Source organism: Corvus cornix, chromosome Z (genome assembly GCF_000738735.6).
Source record: "Corvus cornix cornix isolate S_Up_H32 chromosome Z, ASM73873v5, whole genome shotgun sequence".
In the NCBI taxonomy this organism is placed as follows: domain Eukaryota; kingdom Metazoa; phylum Chordata; class Aves; order Passeriformes; family Corvidae; genus Corvus; species Corvus cornix.
The window spans coordinates 48,978,821-49,004,859 of record NC_046357.1 but is presented as its reverse complement, the minus strand read 5'-3'; the positions used below and the strand labels follow the sequence as shown (position 1 = coordinate 49,004,859).

General features: G+C 39.7%; 1 protein-coding gene across 1 annotated transcript in view; it reads right to left on the bottom strand.

The window, feature by feature from the left end:
- The window catches only part of DTWD2 (DTW domain containing 2), a 71,396-nt gene extending 45,609 nt beyond the window's left edge, over positions 1-25,787 (bottom strand). The window contains exon 1 of the mRNA XM_039567575.1: positions 25,612-25,787. Within this exon, the coding sequence (XP_039423509.1) occupies positions 25,612-25,787 (176 nt within the window). The remainder of the gene's footprint in view (positions 1-25,611) is intronic.
- Positions 25,788-26,039: the final 252 nt, after the last annotated feature.

Genomic DNA, 26,039 nt, shown 5'->3' with positions numbered 1-26,039 from the left:
GCTTAGTATGAAACTGATGTGCTGAATGATCAAGAATAAACAGAAGCAAAGAAGTAAGTTTGAAGTTATTCACAGAGAAATTGAATTGTAACTTCAGAAAAACACACATTCACGTGCACATGCACGTACAGATGTCACTGTGGTTCCTTGCACACGTTATTCAACTACTCAGAAAAATGAATTTTCTGAACAGTAAACTACTACCTGTATTCACCAATTAAAATCACACCATCTCTGCAAACAAATCTCTCTAAGCTTAAAAAATACAAAGTCAGTATTTTCAACAGTTATAGGGACTTGGAGCACAATTTTACCTGCACCCTCCTTGTAATCTTTACTGTTAACAGTTCATACGTTGACACAGGAGAGACAGTAAGCAATGAATCACTGCAGCAGATGTGATTCAAAGAAGTGAATTCTGAAGACAGGTTCAGATTAAATTCATTATAAACCTGACTGAGAATGAATTTGCTTGTTCACAAGAGCACACATCCAGACAGGTGGACTAAGTAATGTTACAGTGATCCAAGCCAGTACAACTGTTCCCTATTAAAACATTAGTATTTAACAGTAAATGGCAGCACTGGAAAAAGGCAGTAACAAGTGATAAGCTCCTCTTTATCAGTTGATAGGCTGTGCTAATATAAAACCTGTACTTCTAGCCCCAGCTACTGAGGCACAGAGGCTATTCTCTTCTCCACAGGGTAGACAGTTAAAGGTTACCCAACACCAGTCCAAATACAAAGTGAGGATGTGGGGGGAATGTTGATGCAAGACAAGGAATTGGTACTTATCAAAATCAGCAGCAGAAAAACTAATTTAAAATATTGAGACTAAAAGGCCCACAGACAATAAATCAGCCTAATGACAAACTGGAAATTATTTTGATAACTCTTCTGGTATACTGTTCCAGTAGCCTGCTGTTTTTCCTTCTAGCGCTGGCATTTTCCTGTTGCTAATGCTGCATAAATTTGGCACATTCTGCTGTATTAATAGCCAGGCTTTGGGCCTAAAATTATGCACTCAGTAATCTGACCATTTAGTAGGCTACCCAAGGGACCTGCATCATGAATGAACCAAAACCAACCTCCCTTCCAAGTCCAGTGGGTTGTTCTCCAGTGTAATCTCATTGCCTTTTCTCAAATTTTCTCACATGTGAGCAATTTAAACAGAAATCTCTGTTTTGATAACAACCTAGAAGCAGCGAATACTGTGGAGGCTGTTTGTTGCCTGTGCTCTGATTGTTAAGTCAAAGTTCACCCTCTTTGTGATCATCAGGTTTAACAGAAACTCAGGTGTGTGTACGAAGTGTGATTCCTTGGTTTCTCCCCAATAGCTGGTTCACTCCAACAGCTGGTTTCATTAACAAGATAAGTTGTTAAAGTTCTTCCCATTGTGGAATTTTCTGCTGAAGAGAAATTAAGGCATGAAAATCTACTACAGCAAGCTGTTCCAAAACAGTTAGCTGGTGACTTCAATCCAATGAGCTACACTGTTCATTACCTCTTATAAGCACACAAAAAGAGCTTCCAGTGATTTCTGACCGCACGGTGTTTAATCATAACAAATTTCAGTAGATATAACTTACTTTCAAGTCTCCCTTTGGCATATGCTTTTTGTATTTTCCACACTGGTTTTGATTTTTCACAGGTAGTTTTAAGCTTTGTTAATTTCACAGGAAAAAAAAAAAACCAACAAACCCAAACAAATGGAAGGAAATTACTTGGAAAGTAAGTATTTTCAACTAGTTGCAAAATAAATTCTGTCTATAATTTGATCTGTAGGGAGCAGAGCACAGTCTATGACAAATAAAGAATTTCCCAATATAATTTAATTACTTACATATGCATATACATCACTTAACTTTAAGCACCCAATTAGGTACCTAATTATGCTGAATACTTACTTTTACAACCCCATCCTGAGGGCACAAGACTTACTCCTGTAATTTTGCTTTGGAACCTAACAGTTATTTGTGACACAAAAAACCCTCAACATTATTCCTACATGAAACCAACATTATCAGTCTACATCTGTGGGACAGGAAGCACTGCAGAACAAACCAAGTTCTGTTCCACCACCGCAAAAGCTGTCTGGGCTCTGAGAAAGGCCCCCTAGGCAGAAAAGGCATTTTGTCTTTTTTTTTTCTTTTTTCTTTTTTTTTTTGTTTTGCTTTGTTTTGTTTAGGGATGCTGTTTTAGTCTTGCCCTACATACACAGCTGCTGTTACAGAAGAGAAGGAGCAGCACCAGGAACTTCTTTTACACTGAACATCAGCTTTCTCTCATTTCTGGAAATCAAAGTAGCAATCAGCTCTAGGCAGGAGCAGTAGTGTCCAGAATATTAAGGAAAAGTTTGTGGGTGGGGATTAGGACTTGAAAGAGGATAATTTTTGTTGTATTATTCACCTGTATGCAATTTTGGTACAGCTCAAAGCTACCCAGTGGATTCTTACCTGTTTTTCAACACAGCATTTCTAAGTCTAAAAAAACTTATGACAAAGTAACCTATCACAATGGCATGACTAAAAGAATAAAATAATCATTGCTTATCTTCCAAGAGTGCTCCATATGAAAAAGACAGCTTTGTATTGACTTCATAGCTTTCTTTCCATTATTTATCTAAATGAATGATGTTCAGAATAACATTACATCTATCTTCCCAGCAGAACTGAATCTGGACAGTGGACTGTGATGTCAGGTTTAACGTGATTACTAGTTTCTGGGCAGAGATACTCTAAAAGTAAATACGCAGTAGTCTGGAAAATAGTGAGCTAATCTGAAACTCTTTCCAAGTCTCTGTATTACTTTACTGTAAATATGTCTTCGCTTGCTTCAGAACTAAATTTTACCTCACTACAAGTCCAAAGGCTTCTTCTGAGAACAAGCATCATACTGTGAATGCAAATGAGTGTACTTACACACCCATACTCAGAAAACTAAGGCTAGGCAATTCAAGGATTTAAACCCAAAGTAAGCAAAAACTAGAAAAGTTACAATTTTATGCTCAGCACTCGTAGACATTTGTATGGAAACATACAGAAGTTGAGCACACCAAGCACATGTTGTAGAAACAATGCTTCCCATATTAAAATAAGGAAGAAGCTGATGTTTTTTAACTACTAACACTTGTAGCAACATATTCATGCTCCAACACATACTGCCAAGGTCAGGCCCCAGACTGTACTTTCAAAAAACATGCCTGCCAAAGCAGAAATGGCTGCTTCAAGTAAATTCATTTTCTCTACTGTTTTTGTCAAAACACCAAGGGTTTCAAGGTCAAAACCCACCTGAGAAATCTGAAGAAAAGCCACAAAGTTACCATATGTATGTTTTATGATAATGCTTTAATATATGTTTTATACTGACACAAGTCCATTACACCTATGCATTAAAACAACATTCAGGAATTTTACAAAGCTCTGTGTGTGGGAAGTTTAAAAGCAGAAGCCCATTTATTTTAAAAAATTTGAGAACTAACGGTATTTTTGCTACTTTAATATAAAAAGACAAACACCAACTAAAAATTGATTTAAGATGACATTTTGTGTTCTCCACCTTAACCAGCTATAGAAGGAACATAAAAGAAAGAGTGGTTTAAGTTAAACATAGACAAATATAAAGTTATGCATTTAGGAAGAAACAATCCTAACCCAACATTCAGAAAAAAAAAACCAGCATGTAAAGTTATTATGACATAACATACAGTAGTACAAATTTTCAAGAAATAATCTGTGAAAACAGCAGCTTAATGCCTGACAGTTCTCAAAAATTAAGATCAGTTGTAATGTGTTACCAAGAAAGGATGAAATAATTAAACATGGCACATTATTATGCACTACACAAACTTCTGGTGTGCACTCTTAGTGCTGGAGAAGCCAGACCAAAAATACCTGGATTCATTTCTCTGTCTAGGTTTCTTCTAGGCTTATTTTGAACATTCTTTACTCAAGCAAAATTTCAAGCCTTAGTTTTAAAGAGGTTTCCCTGAGAAAATTCAGGCACTGGAAATTACTCTGACTTTCCATGTTCCAGCTCCCATTTCTTCCTCCCTGCTCTTACAAAAGACTTAGAAACTTGGTGATCATGAGGCATAAAAATGTAAAATTAAATCCTTACAAACTTCATTAGGAGTCAATAGCCACAAAAAACACAGTATCAGAAACACAGATGGAGGGAGTAACAAGAACAATAATAGAGCAATTCCTTTTCCACTAGGCAATCTGTATAACACCAACTTCCTGACAAAGAAAAAAGGAAGAAGGAAAAAAAAGGCATATTGCTGAAGTTTTGCTTCCTACAAGAAGCTATAAATGAATAAAAAAGGTGTATGGGTTTTGTTTAATTTTGTTGTTTTAGTTTTTTGATGCTGCAGCCAGTGAATTTAATGGAACATATCTTAGTTTCCTGAGTTAAAACATACACTTAAATGTGTATGCACAGGAAAAGTATCCAATACAAATCAAAGTGAAAATTTTCTGTTCAAAGAAAAGATCAGACACAATAGAAAAAAACTTGTTTCCATGTTACCCAACAATATGAATAGGCTACTTGGTAAACAAATTGCCTTTAGGTGTAAAAACCTAACTATTTAAAGAAAATTTAGTTATCCTGCACAAAATCTTCTGTAACCTTTTCATCACAATTAAGGACAGCAACTTAAGCAACAGAACGCAGAAATAAAGTAACTCAACTGAAATAGAGAATACTTGTTCTAATTCATATGAAAAGTTCTATCACAGCTCTCATGGTATCATGAGAGAGCTACCGAGTAATTTGGTGTCTCTCCATTTTGCAGATCATTTTCCAATGCACATCAAATGTGAACTGTTCTAAAGAGCTACAGGCCCTGAGTTTGAATGTTCGGACTTCATATAATTCCATATCAGTACCAGCTTCCTCCTTTTAGTGCCCCGGCGTCTCAGCCAAAATAAAAAGCATTCTCCTAGAAACACTCATTTAGATCAACAGTATCAATGGATCAACAGCAGAATGGCCTGAGTTGGAAGAGATTTCAAGATCATCTCATTCCAACTCCCCTGACATAGTTAGGGACATTTTCCAGTAGATCAGGTTGCTCAAAGCCCTGTTCTGGCCTTGAACACTTCCGGAGAGGGGTCACCTGCAGCTCTTCCAGGACAACTGTCCCAGTACCTCACTACCCTTACAGTAAAGAATTTATTCCTAAGATCTAATTTAAACCAATTTTATCTCTTTCAACCTATATATATTGCTCCTTTTACAATTTAAACCTGCAAAGTGTTCTGTTACAGGTTCCAAAACTTTTCTATCTAGTTCCAGGAAAAGCCACCACAGTACTAAATATTAAATTCATTAAACTATACCAGATTAAGTTTAGCATTTTGTACCAGAGGACATTTAAGGCAGTATCACAAATGTCCAAACCAAAAAGACCATAAAATTGACCAATTAAATAGAGATTACCATTGTATTCAACAAGTTCATTTCCAGGGCACTTTCCTGGTAGTGGTACATTTGATAAAACATAGCTTCTGTTCTTCTTGCCACGAGGTACTATCAACACAGCAAACTTGGTCACAGTATAAGGAGGCACGATATACAACAGAGGCATTCAAAAAGCAATGCAGTATTTTTAGAAAAAAAACTGCCTTTGAACCGACATAGTATCCCACTGGAACTAACAGGGTCAAGTGGTGCAGCAATGGGAGAAGGCAATGGGATGGGGTCAGAGATACTTCAGAGAAGAGGTACAGAAAGAGGTTCAGAAGGCAGACAGGGAGACTGAGTCATCTCCCTGCCTCTCAGCAAGGCATGCGCTACTAGTGAGCAGCTAGCAGATCACAGAACTATTTCCTGGCACTCAGATTCCTTGGCACCAACTCTCCACAGTTCTCCTACTCCTACATGGTATGGTGAGAAGATACATCCCTTGCCCTTCTTTCTGTTTTCCACTCTACTCTCAGAACTATGGCCTCCTGTGCAAAACCCCAATTTTCCATCAGAGTCAATCAATTTGAAAACTCTGCTTTCTTGTAAGTTTGAAACAATCCTGGGCCGCTGCCCAGAGCACTGGACTTCAGAAAACCTGAACAAAGAAGAAAGTAGCTGATTCACAGAGGCATCAAGGAATACCAGCAGAGACAAAGTTCAAAAAGAAACACCTGTTTACATCTGTTTCATGAACAGTTATGTTGTATCACATAATGGCCAGGGGACGAATTCACAGCAATAAAAAAGCTGTCCAATATCAAAAGTTACTACAGCATGAAGATACACTTTTTAGTTCAGAAAATCACAAAATCCACATATACCACTCTACAGGTGTCCTGTATTTATGCTGATCCCCAGGCACCTGATATTCATTGTTTAGCTCTCCACCACAGAACCTCATGTTTGACCCATTTGTTCTGAGTGTGGTTTACTCGCACAAATCACTATTTAAAAAAAGAAGCAAGAGACAATTATCCAGCTCCTACACTCAGCAGGAGAAAATAAAGCTCAGCAAGGTAAGTGTTGAAAACAAGAGTACAGACTATATGTGGTTCCATTTTAACATTTACTTTCAGAACAACCCGATATATTTCAGGGATTATGTCCTGATCTCTTACCAGGGGAAAAAAAAGTAAAAAGCAACAAATCTATCTCAAAAAGCAAAAGCAAAATCATAGAAAGTGTCCACAATATAAGTCTTTAAAGAAGCTGCTGTGCTACTGCTGATTTTCAGCTCAGACTTTTCAGCTGTTGACAGCCAGCTACTAGAAATGGGATTTACATCACCAACTCATTTCTTCTTCAGCACCAAACAACGATCAGCTTGTAATGATTTTCAGTCAAAGTTCAACTGGTCTGGATTTGAACAACTGTAGCAATACATTTGAAAAGCCCTGCTTACAAAGATTACAAGATCCTATTCTTCCTAGACTGAAGACTAAAACTGGACTCAAAAGCCAACTCTGCAGAAGGGACAGAAGCAAGTCACTTAGTTCATGACAAGCTCTGAATTCTCATTAAGGAAAATCTTCCTATCTTTTGGATAATTACATCAGTTAGTGCAGTCCTTCAAAAATTAGGCAAATAACTAAATAAATAAATACATTTCTCCTTAGAAAATGTGTATTTGTAAAAATATATAAAATTAATAAAGAAAAGCATCTTTCCTTCCAAGTGCCTGGTAGCTTATATATCATTCCAAACCTCTCTTCTATTTGGCATTACTGTATTTTTCACAGTGGTTTTCAACACTAAGTAAATAGTACAAGAGATTTTATCCTCATCTATAATTGTAGCAGCATATATTGAAGACATATTATCTAGAGAATTACCAATTATGGGTAAAGTGGCTTTTATGCAGAAGTTTATAACACTATAGTGACAACCAATTATATTAGAAGAATTTTAAATTAATTTGGACACTTCCTTTAGACTTTGACACTACAGTAGGAAGCAACACGTTACCCAGTAAAATTCTTTACATTCTTTAGTACATTCTTTAGTACAGCATGCATATGAATGCAAAAGAGTATGCTATCCTTAATGAGTGATCTCTTGCATATTTTTATCCTGAAGGTATACAGACAAAAAACAATATATTTCAAAAATGTGGATTAAGGCAGCCTAAACCTTATTAAAGGCTTTTAAGTTGCGCAGTGTTCTCATGTGTCCATTTCCCAAGGCAAATAACCTTTCTGCCTGACCAATTAAATCATAAGTAAAGGACAAACAAGTTAGTTTGGGGATTTTTTTTTTAACCTGGAATGTTCACGGCAGCTTTACAAGCCTAATCAAAACATATCCAAAACAACAAATATCTTCTAGTGCTTAAAAAGAGAAAAGGTACAAAGAAGAAAAGAACAAAATATCCACATTGTACCATTTTCTGAACTTATTACATGTAAGCAGACTTTGGCAGGCAGCTTTCCTTGTAAATAACTTAAATTAACAAATCAATAGGAGAACATTCTTTCAACAGCTTAACTGTTTACATTAAAGTTGGCTGTGGTTTCCACTGGAACTAATAGGAGTAAATAAATAAAATAGCATTTAGCTTATGCAGCACTGCAGTCATTACAGAAAGGCCAAGAAAGCCAAAAACTAATGAGCCTGAGATGGTTGACATTTTCATGCATCCTGGCTCTACAGTCTGGCAAAATAGCTGGCACCGTAACAAGCTTGATGCCAGACAGCTAACAGAACTTTAATTTTGTTGAGGAAGGTGAAACGGTAATGGCACTAAAAGTGAGCCACTGAGACATTAAGAAGTTAAACTCAAGTCTTACACTGCCAGTTTATAATTCCCAATCTGTTTCACAAGTTTAGATGCTACCATAACAAAAGACAAAGCAAAAAATTGTGTAACCAAAACATCTCATGAAAAAGTCCAGAATTGCTCAGGGAAGAGAGGAACCCACCAATGCAAACAAGACAGGCACCTGACAAAACAAGACAGAGGACAAAAAAAAAAAAATTCCAACAATACAGCACCAGCATCTTGGGTCTGGTAGGCTTGGTAGTCCCTTGCAAGCCTGCACAAAGAGCCTCTGCATGGATGACTCTCAGAAACTGTGGCTAACCAGTCCTTCTCCCCCTCTTCTTCTCAGTCTGGTAGCTTGGTGTGAGGCAACACAGGCTCTTTAGCACCCCATGTATAATAAAGGTTCATAATTAACACTGCAGTGAGACAGGGAAATTGAGATTAAGACACTGCTAACAGGACCTACTGACAGTACATTTCAGGTGCAGTGAGGGGTTCAAAAAACAACTGAACCTCTGTAAATGCAGTCTACAAATCTAAAGTTAAATTTACCTAAAAGCTTCCTGCACTGTTGTTTTGTTATTACTTGTTTCGTGATTAAAAAAAGGGTGATTACAACTTCTCATTAAAGGTAACGTTGCAAAAAATCTAAGCAGGCAAGAATAAAAACTTCAAATACTGAATTTCTATGTCCTGGTTTATGGGGTTTTTTCAGTGTTAAGTTTGAAATGAGTGACAGCCTCTTCTTCAAAAAATGCTGAGCAAGTTTCAAGGAAAGGAGCCTTTCTATCTCCACAAAAGCAATAGGTCTTTTCACATTTGAAATTTAGGTCTCCTATGCAACTTCCTCTTATCTAATATAGTGTTTTAAACACAGAACCTATCGAAATGTATACTTTATTTTTTAATAACAAAACCAAGTCTGAATCCTAGTTTGAAATAAGCAGATGAAAAAAGATCATTATATGAAAAGCTAACTTCTGCATCAAATGACGTCAAGGGAATTCTGCCATTGATTTTTAATGAAAGCAGGTTCAGTACCCACACATATTTCAGAAGTTAAAAGCACTAAGTTCTTGTGTCTTTGAATCCACACAACAGTGCTATTTCCTGTCACTTCCAGCTATGAATTTAACCTTTATTCCTTTCAAAAATTAAAAAAAAAAATCTATGAAATGAAGGTATTGTTAAAATTTATAAAGGTAAAACACAACACACAATAGAATTCCCTTTATAAAATATATTAAGTATTAACATAAAAGTAGATAACATCTATCAGACAAAACTCTTTTAAAGAATACATATTCCTGTTAAAAATAAGATTCTGTAGTTTATCTTCAACTGAATGCAAACAAAAATACAGTTAATGAAGCTTCATATGATGAATAACCGGTATGAGGAAAATGGTTAAATATGAAATAGAATCTTCAGTTAAAGTATTCTTGTATAATATTCATTTCTGCCATAGATGGTAGAAGAATGGAGTTGTGTTTATACACTCAGAAAACTTCAGTATAACTCAACATTATAAAACCATACAAAAAAGGCAGTGTGCAAACAATGTTCAGACTTCCTGATGCTGCTTAGCTGTAAGAGCACTTTAAATGCTACACTGCACTCTAGTGTCCTTTTTCTGAATAGCAGCACTTCTGTCAAACACACAGATTCTGATCTACCATCAATCATATTAAAAAGCAGTCAGTTTCCTGATATAACGCAACAAAATAATGTCTTTTAAAACATTATACCTGTAATTTAACAGTAAAAAGTTATTTCCCTAATATATGTTGATTTTTACTGAATAAAGAATACTTCTTTTATTTAACCAGGCATCAAATTCATTACGCCATTCTAAAGCTTTTTCCGGATACTGGAAGATGCTGCTGTTAAGGTAAACAATCAATTCAGCACAAGTGCTTTTTAAATGCTTAATATAGTAGTCACCACATCAAATCTCAGAACCATATTGATTTTTACCACTCAAGGTGCTTTGCAGACTTCATGTCTTAGAAAAAAAATGCCCCATAATAACGTTTTCTCTCAAACAAGAAAGTTAGGCATCTGTTACATAGATGAAACTTTCTTGTTTAACTTGGAAACACTTGTTTTATAACTAATGTAGTATTTATTTAGCAAGCATGCTTATAAGAGTTAACAAAAAACAAGGTTAGACTGCACTTGAGTACCTCATTAAGAGATTGAGAGGAAAAAGAAGGATCACAACAGTTAATAGTTGATTTTGCACTCATAAAAGTATTATTTCCTGGTCTGAGAGGCCACTGGTATTAACTTAAACAGAGCACAGCAGTATAAAGCTATAACAGACTCATAAAATAATTCAGAATTGGACAGCTTTGGACTCAAAGCAGGCATTATTTCAAAGGCCTTGAGCCAACTGATCTTAGCCTATCAGAGTCTCACTAGGCAACCAGCTCTAGCAACCAGCTCACAAAGCGTAATTCGTTTTTCTGAAGTGAAATACTGCTACACTCTGATTGAAACAGACAGGACAGGGCCTATTCTCCCACCAGGGGATGCTGCTGGCCTGCGCTTACCCTGCTGCCCACCCCTGCTGCAGAGTGGTTCCCTTGCAGCCAGTACACAGGCTGACAGTGATACCTGGGCTTGTCTAGCCCTGGGCACTGAGCTTCGAATGTGCTGAATTTCGTGAGGTTCCTCATGACTCGACAGCTGTCAGTGTCTCTCTGAATGGCAGCTTTGACCTCCTGCAGTGCAGCAATTGCTTCCTCCACCTGGCTGTCACCTGCAAGCTGGCTGTGCATGCCTTCCACCCCATCACCTGGGAACTAGGAGCATGTTCAACAGCTCTGCACGCAGCATAAACCCCCACAAAAACCTCTCCTACTTTGAAATGTCAGTTGGTTGAGCTCAACAGCCCAGGAAGACCCATTAACTAGTCTTCATCTTTCCAGCTCAACTCTTGTAGAAAGCTCTCAAACGCTCCCTTAATATTCTTATGCTCCGACAAACATGACCACCCCTACTCCAGAACCTGTCATCATGGTTAGATACTGTTAAATCCAATTAACCAGTCTGTCAAAGAACATGCTCTTCTTCCATTTGTCCCCTACCCACATTTGTTTCAGTGGTACATGACTTCATTAGTCCTCTGATAGTGCCTTTACTAAATTTCTCCCCAACCACTCTCCCAACAGCTACAAAATCTGCATTTGCCAAGACAAACAGAACACAAAATGAAAGCAGTAGCTCATAACAGAACTTGAGTTTGACAGATTATATCCACTGCACTGTTATAAATGTCAAAGACATTACTGAACCAGTTTTAAAGACTTAAAGCCCAAGGTATTTGGGTGCCTAGATACCTTTAATACTACTTGAGTTATTCATCAGCATCCCTGTTCATTTTGTAAAACATGAAGCAGCTATAGGTGTAAGTAGGCTTGTTGTACACTATGGGTTATTTTTTAATCTACTTGGAGACAACATATTCTAAAAGGCACTTAAAATCAACTTAATGCACTGTATTAGCTGCCTGCTTTTCACATATTAGGGTTTTTTAAAGAACTTAGATGCTCAAGGAGAATTTGACTTAGGTCTCCAGAAGAATAAGCACAATTGGATTTCATTGATCTTTCTTTGGTATTTTAATGAAGAAATTTCCTATTAGAAGGTACAATTAACAACCCCTTCTATTAAAGACAACAAAATAAATTTAAACTCTAATGATTTTACAGCCTCACAAATTCATTTGTTGAAAATTCTAACAAAGAGAATTTCTAAAGTTTCTAACCAACAATTCTAATAAACCAAGGCAGGGAACAAAAGGGGGGCTTATTCCTAAATTGCTTAAGTGTAATATCGAATTCAAAAGTACCAGGAAAAACAAGTGCCATACATTAAAAACTGAATTAGAGAGCTACTGTTGTTTCATATACATAGCAAACCATACGAACCCCTAAATCAACTTTTTTTGGATCATCCTTTTTTATAAAATACCACTGTCTTGATTTACCATTTTGCAGCTGTTAAGACTATAATCCATTGTTAACAAAACTAGTCTTATTTCTAATTAACTTTTCTGGCAGTAGATTTCCTCAGATTGTTTGGCTTCCTTAATAAACCCATAAACTCCAGGTGCTTTTTAGATAAGAAGCATTTTCTTTACACTATCTGACATAAGCATCAAAATACTGAATTCCTGAACATTTCGTATTCATTCCAATTTGACCCATTTATTCTCTGCCTAGTGCACAATTCATCTATCTTCAATTTCATTGAACTGGACTTTTGGAATAAATAGAAATGTTGAAGTGCTAAACAGAAATACAGGCAAGAATGCCAATTCCATGATACCATACGAAAATAAAAGTATTTTATAATAAATATTGTAAGGTTGTATAAGCTGATGCTGTCTATTCACACAAAAAGCATGTATTCAAAGGTGCTCCTTCCAAATGTAGTATGCATGCACACTCAATTTTATTTAATATTCCTAGCCTTTTGCACAACAGTTGATTGACTGCTTAAAAAAAGAAAAAAAAAGGAAAAAGCTCTCAGAAAATTGTATTATCAATTATTAATATATAAAAACCAAGGAAAGCATGTAGAAAGAAAAAGGTAAACCAGAGTAAGTATTTGACTACTCAGTAGGTAAAAAAAATTCATGTTAACTTTACAACATAGATCATCTACTATCTACTACTTTGTGCCAGAAAAGCCATAGGATGAGGCCTCCAGGACTCATTTGGTCCATTTTCTTTACACAGTTCACAGGAAAACAAAAATTAAGTACAGCAAGGACACATTACCCTTCACGTAACTAATACAGCTGGACATTTATATGAAACTATATTTGAGATTAAATAAAAATCATCTGTTAGAGACAGTTTGCGGTCTTCCAAATTGATATGCTAAACAGATTCAGGAACTGAGTACAAGAATTTAAAAAGAAATTCGTACCATAAATGATAGGCATAACTGGTGTAACTCAGAAATTGTATGTAGAAAGATGGAGGGGGAAAAAAAAAAAAGCTGTTGACTAAGTCTTACAAGCCAAAGGAGAGGTATGCTTCTAGTAACACGGACAACTTCCAGGCTGACATATCCAGGAGTCTGAACTTGGATTAATTATTCCAAGCAAAAAGCATTACAGACTTTGATGAAAAACATCTCAGCAGAGCTTGTGAAGCAAAAGTTCAACTCTGGTAAAGCAATAGAAGTGACAAGTGAAAACGGAATCCAGTGCCCAGAACACTATCTGACTTAAAAAAAAAAAGAGAAAGTGACATACAGGTGCATTGCAAGGGATAAAATGTGGATGGGAGATCAGGTGGTAGAATGACATACAGTCACTAAAAGGAAGAGAGAAGACCCCAACAAACACTACAGCTGAAAGGAAAAACAAACAAACAAAAATTCATAAATTAAAGACATCCAAAAAAAACAGGTGGAAGAAGTCAGATCACCCTGATAATTCATTCTCAGACTAGTCAGAGGGAAAAAATAGAAATTCTAAGCAAACAGTTTCAACAAGGGAGGAAGGTTTGAGTGATGCACCTGAAGTGGCGGAAAGCCCCTTTTTTAAAAAAAATTAAACAGAGGGGAAAACTAAAAAAAGAAAAAATAAAAAACAAAAACCACCAGGTAACTGAAAAGCATCTGACAAGGCCAATTAGTCACAGGATGCTCAGACAAACTCTAGATCATTACATCATCAAAAACTCAGGGATATGTCCAGGCTGGCTTTCCTCAAAAGGAGATAGCACTGCAGCTGAAATTCGCCTATGCTAATATCAGACGTAAGCCCTAGAATTCATCTTTTTTCACGTTTTTGCTTTGTGCTATGTTTACAAAAATCAAAAGCAAATCTCGAAAAATAACCATTGGTATTTTAGTATTCCTTACAATTAAACTGAGAAGGCTTGATCAACGTTGAAACATTTTTGACCACTTTTACAACACACTACCATCCCCAAGGAAAAGTTGTACTTGGTGTAATTACAAAATAGAAGCCAATCAAAGGTACTACAGTTGTTTTAATTAGCAAGACTATTCTCTGCTGCAGTTCTTGTCTTTAGTTGTGCTCCTATTAACCTATAGTTATCCACAGCCCACAGGTGGCCAGCCTGACATATTCTTTCTATTTTTTTTAATGCCAGCAGATCAAAAAATATGCTAACCAAGTCAGCTGAGGCACAAAACAAGCAGCCTAGAAAGGTCTCTACTCATTAATCTGATCACAGTATAATACGAAATGAGTAAATGCCTTTGAATTTTAGTCCAGCAGAAATAAGTAACAGGAAATTCACAGAATTTTTAATTCACCAACAGCTCTGGCACCACTCATTATTGCTAATATGGACCAAAGAAACAACATGAGAAACTTCTGCATATACAGTAACTGCTAAACACAGAACAAAACTAAACAATGTTTAGCTTGATATTTATAATTCTAGCCAATAAAGATATAGAATTTAGTGAGCGAACTACAGTCATTTAAAGCAACATTACCAGAAGCATGTTAAGATTACAAAAGGCACTGAACTTCAAAAGTAACGCTTGATAATTTTTCCATTTACCTTCAGCTATTCTTAAAATGTGGTACAGATTACATATTATAGTTCATCAATTTCAAACAAGTTAAATCTTAATCTGTAGTTGTTAAATTCTGCATCTTTTTTACTAGCAAGAACACAATTTCAAGACCCTCTCTTAACATTCCTCAAACTCCTTGAGAATCTTCTATTGAAAATAAATTAAAAACTTAAAAGACATTTGTGTCTATCAAGCAAAAAGGATTATTCTTGAGTGGAAGAGACTTTCAGTTTGTACACTCTTGCTTTTCACGCCCCCAGACCTATAAAAATTTCTTAGCCTCTTCAGAAGAGATGACATATTACTGCATAAATATCTCTGTTCTCCAGTGGCAGGGAAATCAACATAACCAATTAATGCTGAAATGAATTTTCACAGTTTGTCAAACAACTTTTTGCTGTTGCAAAAATAGGCACTTATTGTTAAAATATTCTGCATTCTGCTGTAAAACCATTCAGGAATGTTCTTTTCTTAATGCATTCAAAACCTCAAAACAATAATTTGTTCTGTGGTCTCTGCTAGCCAGTGAAGTACAACCAACTCCAAGACTGGGGGGAGGAGGCCACTAGCACCTTCTTGCTTAAGAACATAACCCACTTTCTGGCTTTCTAAATGCAGTGCTTCTAACCTCTCAGTGTGAACACACGTTTCCCCAAGCTGGCTAAGAAAGCACAAATCAAATAACAAAAAAATGCAGTCATGGCAACGCAGTCCTTTTTGCCATTCACTTTCGCTACAGTGCTGACAAAGCCCCAGAGAAGGGTCAGACACCTGATTTACACCAAGGTCTCTCTGACCTTCTCAGCTGCCTATATACCTACACTTATGGAAACAGAAATATATTTATACATCTACCCTTATATATTACCTATTTATATTAAAATCACTCTATGTTGGGAATAAACACTTACATTACATCCACAGTAAGGAGATAAGAAATCTTTGCCAAATACTTCTAGCTATTTCCTGAAGAAATACAACCTATAGGTGAAAAGGCCTCAAACATTTTATCAGGTTTTCTGTGTTAAAATTAGCTTACAAAAGCCTCATTCCAGTTAAGGCAATTATGTCCCAGGTCTGGACGACACTTTGGAAAACCTATGCAAGCAATTACTGGGTCAACACGAGGGTACAACAGAATTGCAAAGGCACGGTATTTTTTGAAGAGTAATAAATGAAAAAGTTACAAGAAAGAAAATTCTGTTCCACAGGCCAAAAACCTATTAAGAGATAAATAATCTGATTCCTTCAGCTATACTGCAACACACAGAACAATTTACCCACTCTTCTATTAAAAGCAGCAGCTGAAGACAAGCCCTTTAAAAAACCTAGTTCTTCTCTCCAGTGCTTCCCTTCTAGGCACTCCCCTCTTCCCTAGCCTCAGATAGGAGATGTGCCACTTACAAAATCCTTCTACAAAAATCTAAAAGCAAATCTAAGACTTAATGTTATTGACACAATCACTTTTCACACATGCTCTGTTAGACATATCTGCAAAATACTGAATACTACCTACCAGAGCATCTTTCTCAGCAAATGCTAATGCTGCAGACACTCTAGAGATAGATATGTAAACTATAGTACGTAGCATCTTTATAATGTAACCTTTGACTGTGATTAAGAACTGGAAGGCCAGATTCATGCTTACAAATACTACTATTTCTAGCTGTTTCTGCCTTATCTCAGAACTGTAAGAAATGAGACAACTCTTAAAAAGATTAATTTATTGAAAACAGAAAAATTGAAAAATTACAGAAATTAGAAAAATACAAAAATTTGGGATCATATGGCTCGGTAGATGGTATGCCCCAGGAATGCAGGGATTTGAGATCTTTTGGCTGAGACAGCACTGGACCTCAGGTAGAGAAAAAGAACTTGCAGTGCTGGGCTGACTTTAAAAAAATTACTAAAGGCCCCTTAAAAGGAGTGAGGCTTTGAATGCCCAGCACCGACGCCTACCACAGCTGGCCTGCAGAGAGAGAGAGGAAGAGGCCCCACCTCTCTGCCTCATTCTTTTTAGAGTGTCTTTGCTTCGCCCCCAGTCTGCCCACAGCCCTCCCCTGCAGTTTAAAGTGATTGGTGCTTTCCCTTTGATAGATCATCTCCATCCACCAATGGCTCATCGTTGTCAGAGGGGTGGCATTAGTTGAGATAAGGGAGCTACAATGCCTTCATTAAAATTCACGTATTGAGGTTGCCATGGAGCTTGCCTGCAGGGTAATGGCTCTGTGGCTAAAAATAGCTGCTGGCTGTTAGAACTGGGGTTTTTGGCCTTGGAACCAGAATGCAAGTGAAAACACCTAAAAAAGGTATTAAAATACATCCAACACATCTTAAAACACTTGTAAAAGTATACAGTAAACGCAGGAAAGGTAACTCTTATGGTGTACAGGTGGTTTGAAGTTTGAAAAGAGAGCATTAAGTTGGGGATTTTTAACTGGGGAATTTTTAACTGGGAAGGGTGCAACTTTCTTAATAAACCACTTTGAACAATTGAAAACACTGATAATGGAACTTGATTTTTGTACCTGGGCTGATGGGTTAATTTTAAGATTCAATTTTAAAATATTTAACTCAAAATTAATTAATTAATTAAAGCACTTAATATGCAAAGACCAAGCACAAATAGGGATTTCATGTATGACAAGAACTAAATGTTATTACCAGCTACTTGTGCTCTTCAGACAGATCTCACATTCGCCATTGTCTCCTTACTATCTGTGGTGGGTTGACCCTGGATAGGTGCCATATGCCCACCGAAGCCTCTAGCACTTCCCTCCTCAGCTGAATAGAGAGAGAACATATAATGAAAGGTTCATGGGGTGAGAGATAAGGACAGGGAGAGACTACTAACCAACCACCATTGCAGGCAAAGACCCAACTTAGGGAAATTTATTAGGTTTAATTTATTACTAATCAGAGTAGGATAAAAAGAATGAAACACAAATCCTAAAAACGCCTTCCCCCCACCCCTCCTTTCTTCCCAGGCTCAACTTCACTCCCAGTTTCTCTACCTGGGCAGACCCAGCAGTGTGGTCAGTTTGAAGAGCGGACAGAACTCCACTACTAAAGAAGTAGTAAAGTAGGTATGTTTATTTCCAGCTGGGACGCACGGGGGATCGCTCCTCCAAAGCCATGCGTGCCGACAGCTGCATTCAGCTCGGTATTTATCGGGTTACAAGTTCCATATTCATTAAGTTTCGCAGCACGCCTATACATATTCATCACCTAGCCCCGCCCAGCCTCGCTTCGTATTATAATGAACCCAAAAGTCATTTACATCCGCGTTGCGCTTGCGCAGTCTGGTTTGGTGTTTTCTTGGTAGGGGTCTTCGGGGGTCTTTTGGAGGAAGGCTGACGCTCTTCCTCGTCCTGAACTTTTAACCTTTCTTCTCCGCGCATGCTCTTTTGTATCCCTGGCCTTTGAGACTGGTTTGAGCTAGTTTACAGGATGTCTGTCTGAGACCCCCCTGGTTTTATCAGAGTTCTCTTATCTTTTCTTCCTGCCCTGGTATGCTGACCAAGCTGGATGCATTGTTCCTGACAAACTAATTCTCCTGCTTCCCAACCCCCTGATTCAAGTTCATCACACTCTGTCTCTGCTGCTCCTTTCTCTGCAAGGGGACAACTCCTCAGAGTCTTCCCCCGATCAGGTATCCCTTACCACAGGAGACAGTCCTCCGTGAACTTCTCCAACATGACCCCTTCCCCTGCCTGCAGTTTTTCATGAACTGCACCAGTGTGGGTCTGTTCGATAGGGTGACAAGTCCTGCAAACAAACCTGCTCCCACGCAGGTTCCTTGCCCTACGGGTCCACAGGTGCTACCAGGAGTCTGCTCCAGCCATGCTTCCCACAGGACCACAGCCTCTTTTGGGCATCCACCTGCTCTGGTGGGTTCTGCAAGAGCTGCAGATGGAGCTCTGCTCCATCACAGATCTCCATGGGCTATGGGGGGACAGCCTGCCTCACCATGGTCTTCACCCTGAGCTGCAGGGGAATCACAGCGATGCTGCCACCATTGCTGACGGGCTCAGCCTTGGACCATGGCACATCTTCCTTGGAGCATTCGTGCATGTTAAGGGAGCTGGTTGATGCTATTTGGAGGACAGTTTTGATGATCTCCAGACAACGAGAGGTTGCTGAAGTCTGAAAGAAAGCAAATGTCACTCCTGTCTGCAAGACACTCCAGGAAAGTACAGGTCAGCCAACCTTACGTCAATCCCTGGGAAAGCAATAGAGAAATCCTCATGGAAACCATTTCTAAACAAAAGAAAAAAGGGTATTGAGAGTAGTCAGATGGATCTACAAAGGGAAAATCATGCTTAATCAGCTTGATGGCCCTCTATAGTGAGGTGACTCCCTTGGTGGATGAGGGGAAAGCAGTAAATGTTGTTCACCTCATCTTTCGTAATTCTTCTGACAGTGTCTCACCTTCCTAGATAAGCTGATAAAGTACCACCTGAATAAACTGACAGTGAAAAGAACTGCCTCAACAGCCAGGCAGTGAGGACATAACCAGTGGGATAAAGTCCAGTTGGAGGCAATCTGCTAGTGGAATACTCCAGACATTGATACTGGGGTCAATGCCATTTAACCTTTTCACTGTGTCATCCCACCTGGATGCTGGGACAGAGTGCGCCCTTAGCAAGTTCACAGCCCATAGGTGTGGTGAGTACATGGCAGTGTGGCCATCCAAAGGTGTGACCAATGATAAACGAACTCTTTCAAGAAAAGGTTCAGAAAAAAATGTAGGAAGTCACCATGGCTATCATAAAGGAACTTGGACTTATTTCAACGCCAAGGGAAGGTGGCCTTCACTTTAGGTAACTGCTCCATGGATCAACTGTTTGCGTAAATGGTCTCCACTAAGAAAACCAGTAGAGACTATTATCTTCCTGACCCAGCCAGCCCAGCATGGAAGTATTTATGTGTCTCAGCATAGTACAAAAGCTGAACAAACACATAATGAACTTCAAAAAGAGCAATGTGTTTGAGCTGGGTTCAACCCACATGTTCCCTTCTGGCAACTTAGGACGAACAGTGCCCTTCTAGAAGAACCTTATCTGGGAATATTGGCCTCTGGCAGGACGGACCTTTAAAGGCTGGAGAAATAGGCTAGAAGGAACCTCATGAAGTTTCAGCACAGGTAAATGCAAAGTCCTGTATAAGAGGAAGAACAACCCCAGGGACCAATATACCCTTTGGAACCAAATAGCTAGCTGGAAAACAGCTCTGTAGGGAAGGAACTGGCAGAGAGGCTAATCATGAGCCAGCAAACTGTCCTGCAAAATGGGCTGCATTTAACAACACTGCCTGGAGGTCAAGAGAGGCGATCCTTCCCCTCTACTCAGCACTACTAAGGACACATCTGGAGTGTTGGGTCCAGATCTGGGCTTCCCAGAACATAACAAACTTACTGGAGTATGTCTAGCACACAGATAAAGATGACTAAGGGACTGAAGCACTCTTTGTAAGAGAAGAGGCTGAGAACTTGGACTCTTTGGCCTGGAAAAGAGGAGGCTAAGGAGGATGTTATCCCTGTGTATAAATGACTGATGGGAGAGAATGAAGATGAAGCCAGGTTCTTCTCAACAGCACTCACTATCAGGGCAAGGTGCGAAACACACAAGTATGAAACTCCATCAGAACACAGGAAAATACTTTTTTACTGGTCAAACACTGGAAGAAGTTCCCAGAGTGGCTGTGGAGTTTCCATCCTTGGAAATATTCATAACCCAGCTGAACACAGTGCTAGGCAACCTGCTCTAGCTGACCCTGCTTCAGCAGGGGTCTGGACCCAAGATGATCTCAAGAGGTCCCTACCAACCTCACCCATTCTGTATGCAAGATTCTGTGATGTAAGCAACAGTGACATGACAGAGTGACCAGGCTACAGCCCCAGCTGAGTATGTCAGATGGTGAGGGTGGTCATTTACAATTATGTCCTCATAGGACGTGGGTATTCATCTCCACACAGCAAAAACAAAAACATGCTAACTGGAAAAAAATGATCCCAAAGTATGAGTAATAAAAGGTCATGAAGCTATTTTCTTGCAACAGCCATTGCTAAAAGAATTAATGGGTGTTTATTTCACTTTCTGTGTTTGCTACTTGAACTTCAAAAATTCATATTTGCACCTAAATACCGTAACAGTGCTATAAAGTAACTGCATATATTTATTGTGCTGAAGAAAGCTCAGATTGCTTCTTCAGACTCAGCCTTTATATAACAGAATTATTAACAAATATGTTACACTTATGTAAGAACATTATGTTTGTCCTCAAAATATGAAGCAGCACCATGTTATCACAAGTCATTATCAATTTATCAATGCTATCAAGAGCCCTCACAGCACTGAGATTCAGTAGAGTATCTGTAATATGTTAGATATAGGCAAAGGGAGTATTTATACTAAAGGATTAATGTTACTCCTTCTCTTCCCCCCATCCTTGAAATACATATACAGCATAGCAGCATATATATGGCTGGACAGTGTCTGGGCAGAAAGGGACCTGGGGGTACTGGTCCACAGCCGACTGAATATAAGCCAGCAGTGTGCCTTGGTGGCCAAGAAGGCCAATGGCATCCTGGCCTGTATTAGGAATCATGTGGCCAGCAGGAGCAGGGAGGTCATTCTTCCCCCATACTTGGCACTGGTGAGGCCACATCTTGAGTACCGTGTCCAGTTCTGGGCCCCTCAGTTTAGAAAGGACGTTGAGGAGGTCCAGAGGAGGGCAACAAGGCTGGTGAGGGGCTTGGAACACAAGCCCTATGAGGAACGACTGAGGGAGCTGGGATTGTTTAGCCTGAAAGGAGGTTGTAGACAGGAGGGGGTTGGTCTCTTTCACCAGGCAGCAACTGACAGAACGAGAGGACACAGTCTCAAGCTGCATCAAGGAAGGTATAGGTTGGATATTAGGAAAAAGTTTTTCACTGAAAGCATAATCAAGTACTGGAATGGTCTACCCAGGGAGGTGGTAGAGCCACCATCTCTGGATGTGTTTAAAAAGAGACTGCACATGGCACTTGGTGCCATAGCCTAGTTGAGGTGTTAGGACATGGGTTGAACTCAAAGATCTTGGAGGTCTCTTCCAACCTCATTGTTCTGTGATTCTGTGGTATCATAGCAGAACTGAGAAAACACCAATTGTTGTTAACCTAACTTTACAACATAAACCTGTCCTGCAAATACAGAGGACTGTTACCAGTGGCTTTTTGTGGTGGCCTGCAAGAGACCTAGCAACATCCAGAGATGATAAATTATTCACTTTAAAATCTTAATTTCTCCTGAGAATATTCCCCAGAAGTTCTCCTACAAATATGAAATTCTCCATATGTACAGTCAAGATCTGTGGCAAGAAGTCAATTGTGTATTCATAGCTCTTGTACTACAAAAAGGCTTTTCCCTAACAGAACACCATGTATCTAGAAAACAATGAAATTTGACCCACAGAAGGACACAATTTCAAAATGTTAAATTGCTATCAGTGTCATACCACAAAATCAAATTGTTGTCCTACATCAGTTGTGGGGCCTGCTTATTTTGTTTTTTCAAGCTAACAGCAACATGGAAACTATATTAAAGTTATTCTCCTATTTAAATGTTTGGGTGTGGGGCTTTAACTTCTGAAAGCAAGTAGAACACTCAAGCTAGCTATGAAAGCTTTAAGAAGTTATCAATTCAAAGTTTATCACCACTAACCTTTTGGTTTTGGCAGACAGACTGTGTCTTAAATTCTCTCCTCAAGAATAGAACAGTCAACTGCACATACTTCATTTGCATCAGCTGCTTGCCATCTCAAGCACCAACCATAAGCAGGGTCATTTTATACTTTTTTTTTTTAACTGGCACTTACACACACAAAAACCTTCAAAATGTAAAATTGCCTTACATTACTTCATTCAAATTCTCTACCACAATCTATTGCAAATGCTAGTATTTTCCCCACCACCACCACAGGCAATAGAAAGTCTCAAACACATTAACACTTAAATGCATTCCGTTCCTTCAGGACACTCAAGCGACATTCACATTTATCCAAAATGAAAACTTATCTACCCTACTCCCACATTTCTATTTCACATCATGACTGACTGAGCACTTGTTTGCAAGTTGTCAATCAGCTGTCTTGCCATATCTAAAAAAAGTGAGAACCTGAAGTCAGTTCCCCTGAGAAATCACCAGATGATGCTAAAGCGAACCCATTCTTCCCTGCGTTTGTACTGAATTCAGACCTAAATCACTTTCATTAAGGTAACTTACGATAAAAATCTAGAGTTCAGAAAACTGAACAAGTCAATCAAACATATCTGGCCCCAACCAACATGGTTCAGAGTAATATTTCTTCCCATGAGGTACCCTAAATTACAGCCTTGCCCATTTTGACTCCAAGTCATGCCACAGAATGTCATGATCAATGAAAAGGATAATTTAGCTATAATCCTAGCTAATGAAGAATAGGATGGAGGGGATACACTGCAAAAATACACTGAACGTACAATTTAGTCTTGCCATTGCCATCACCATAAACAAGAAAATGCCACTTTCCTTTTTTCTTAAAAAGTAGCTCTGTGATCTTTTCATCCTCCTTGGTTTCTACACTTCTTTCAGTGTCTGTGCTCACTGTTCCCATGCTCCTCACAAACAGATGTATTTCATCCACAGCTCTTTAGGATGCTGATGTTTTAATACTACATGGTAATGAGGAGCTGAATAAACACTTTGATAAAAATCATGTTTACTATGAAAGAAAACAAAGAGATACCTATTCTAGAAACCATTTTTTGTATGTGACTCCACAGAGAATCTGTTCAAAATTGAAGGAACTCAAGTAGACATTGTGAAACACACTGACAAAATAAACAACAATAACAAGCAGTACTCTACAGGCATTTTAAAAGAACTCAAGGTTAAAAAGCTCAGTAAGAAATGACATTGGGTTAACTCTCACTCAGCAATTCCTTGGTATCTCAGGTCTAGAAATGTCAAGCAGCAAACAACTGTAGAAAAAATCTTCAAAAAATAAGACTGTTAATGTGAACAGAAACTACAAATAAAAATATGGTTAGTAGACGCTTACAAAAATACATGATTTATGTGAAAAGAAGTGGCATGGCTTTAGCAAAAGGAAACCCTACTTTTCAGAACTATTTAAGAGCTCTGAAAGAGTCAATAAATACAGGGGTGTGGGTGCTGTAGCTGACAAAAATCAACTTTGGCTTTCCAAAAGACTTCCTGAATGGTTACTAGGAAACTAAAGAGCCATAGAAAGAGGAAGGGTCCTTATTAATATAAATAGAAACACATCACCCAAGGTATAACTCTCCAGCTGGCTTGCTCACGGCTGGAATACTATGTGCAAGGGAGGAAGGTGGAAGCCACAGCCAAAATAAAACGAAAAGGTAATTCCTCCCCCACTGTGGCTTGTAGGCCTGTGATATCTTTTTGTAGCCAGATGTTGCTGATACATGAAATTTACATGCATTCAAGGGGGACTGGAGAAATTCACATCCAAAAAAAGCCCCTATATTTACTGGGGGATATTAGATACAAAATCACATCCAGCTCAAGAAGTTCTTTGAGCCGTACGTCACTGGGGAAAAGGAGGGCAGCAAAAGGCAAGTGTCAGTCACCTGCTTGGTTTTCACCTTTGAGCATCAACTACTGCTTATGACTACTTTTTCTAACAGTGAACACTTACAAATATGATGACTTGCCCAGTACATATTTTTTATTACACCTTACATACAGGAAACTCACTGGCAATAAGCTTCCAAACTCTGACACTTGAAAGAGACTACAGCTACACTCTTAGCAAAATTACATGCCTTTCCACTTGTTTTACCAATGAACAGGAACAGATGAATCAGTATAGGTGCTGGGAGCCTTTTTTCCTTGGCAGTTATTTACAATCATTTCAGTTCAGGAAATGTGACAACCTGCACTCGCTTTACTAAAAGGACATAGATACATAAATATAAAATCAGGTTATGAGGTATTTCTGTAAGACCATAAGTCATTACCTACTTTAAAAAGATACCTCAGTTCACAAGTTCTATTAACCAGTGCTTGAATGGATTTCAAAATTTGCTGTAAAGCTGTTATCATTTTCTTTTGACGAAGCACCAAAGACTGCTGCCCAGCCATACTGAAGACTCATGTACTCACTGCATGGCACTGAGGGGACACATCTTCCCCTTCACACCTCAGCTTTACTTTTCAAACATAAGGATACAGAGAAAAGGTGTAGCACCCTCTCTGTGTTGAGTCTCTAGGAACTCCCCACCACATTTACCCATTCCTTGGACAACAGAGTTAATTCACGTTATGTTATTGCTACACAACAGGTGTGTACATGCCTTTAGGACATGATGCCTTCAGGACAAGAGGCAACAGGCAGAAGCTGACGCACACCAAGTTCCACCTGAACATGAGAGAGAACACCTCTACTGTGCCTGGAACAGCTTGTCCAGAGAGGTTGTGGAGTCTCCATCACTGGGGATCTCCAATAACCATCTGGAGGCAATTCTGTGCCATGTGCTTTGGGATGCCAGATGACCCCGTGCGGTCCCTCCCAGCCTGAGCCGTTCCGTGACTGTGCCGTCCCATACGCGCTAGGGGGCGCACACGGCGAGGGAGACCCCGCTCACACCGATCCGCTCTGTGCGGGCGTCCCTGAGGGCGACTCAGTCCCTGCCGAGCCACCGACCCGCGCCCGCCCAGGGCCTCAGCGCCGCCTCACGGCGAGCGGGGCGGGGCCCACCGGCCCCGCTGCACCTCCGCGGCCCCACGCCCGCGTCACCTGCAGCGCCCGCACACGGGCCGCCTCTCGCAGCGCTCCACCGGCAGCTCCCACAGCCCCTCGCAGCCCTCGCCCTCCCCGCCCGCGGCCAGGGCCAGGGCCGGGGCCGGGGCCGGGGCCGGGGCCGGGCCCGGGTCCGGGTCCGCCCCGCCGCCGCCGCCGCCGCTCCCCTCCATGCCGGCGCGGCGAGACCGCGAGGCCGCCGACCGCCAGCGGGCGCCACTGGCCACCAGAGCGCGCCGCCCGCGCTCACGTGAGGAGGCGGCACCGCCCCTTCCCAGGGCTCGCCCAACGGGAGCGCGCGGAGCGCCGGCGGAGCCCCGGCCGGGGGGAGGCGCCAAGGAGAGCCTCGCGCCCGGGGCGCGACCCACAGGGGGCGCTGTCGGCACGCGGCTGTCGCGCGGAGCCTCTGGGCCTTCCCGGGCACT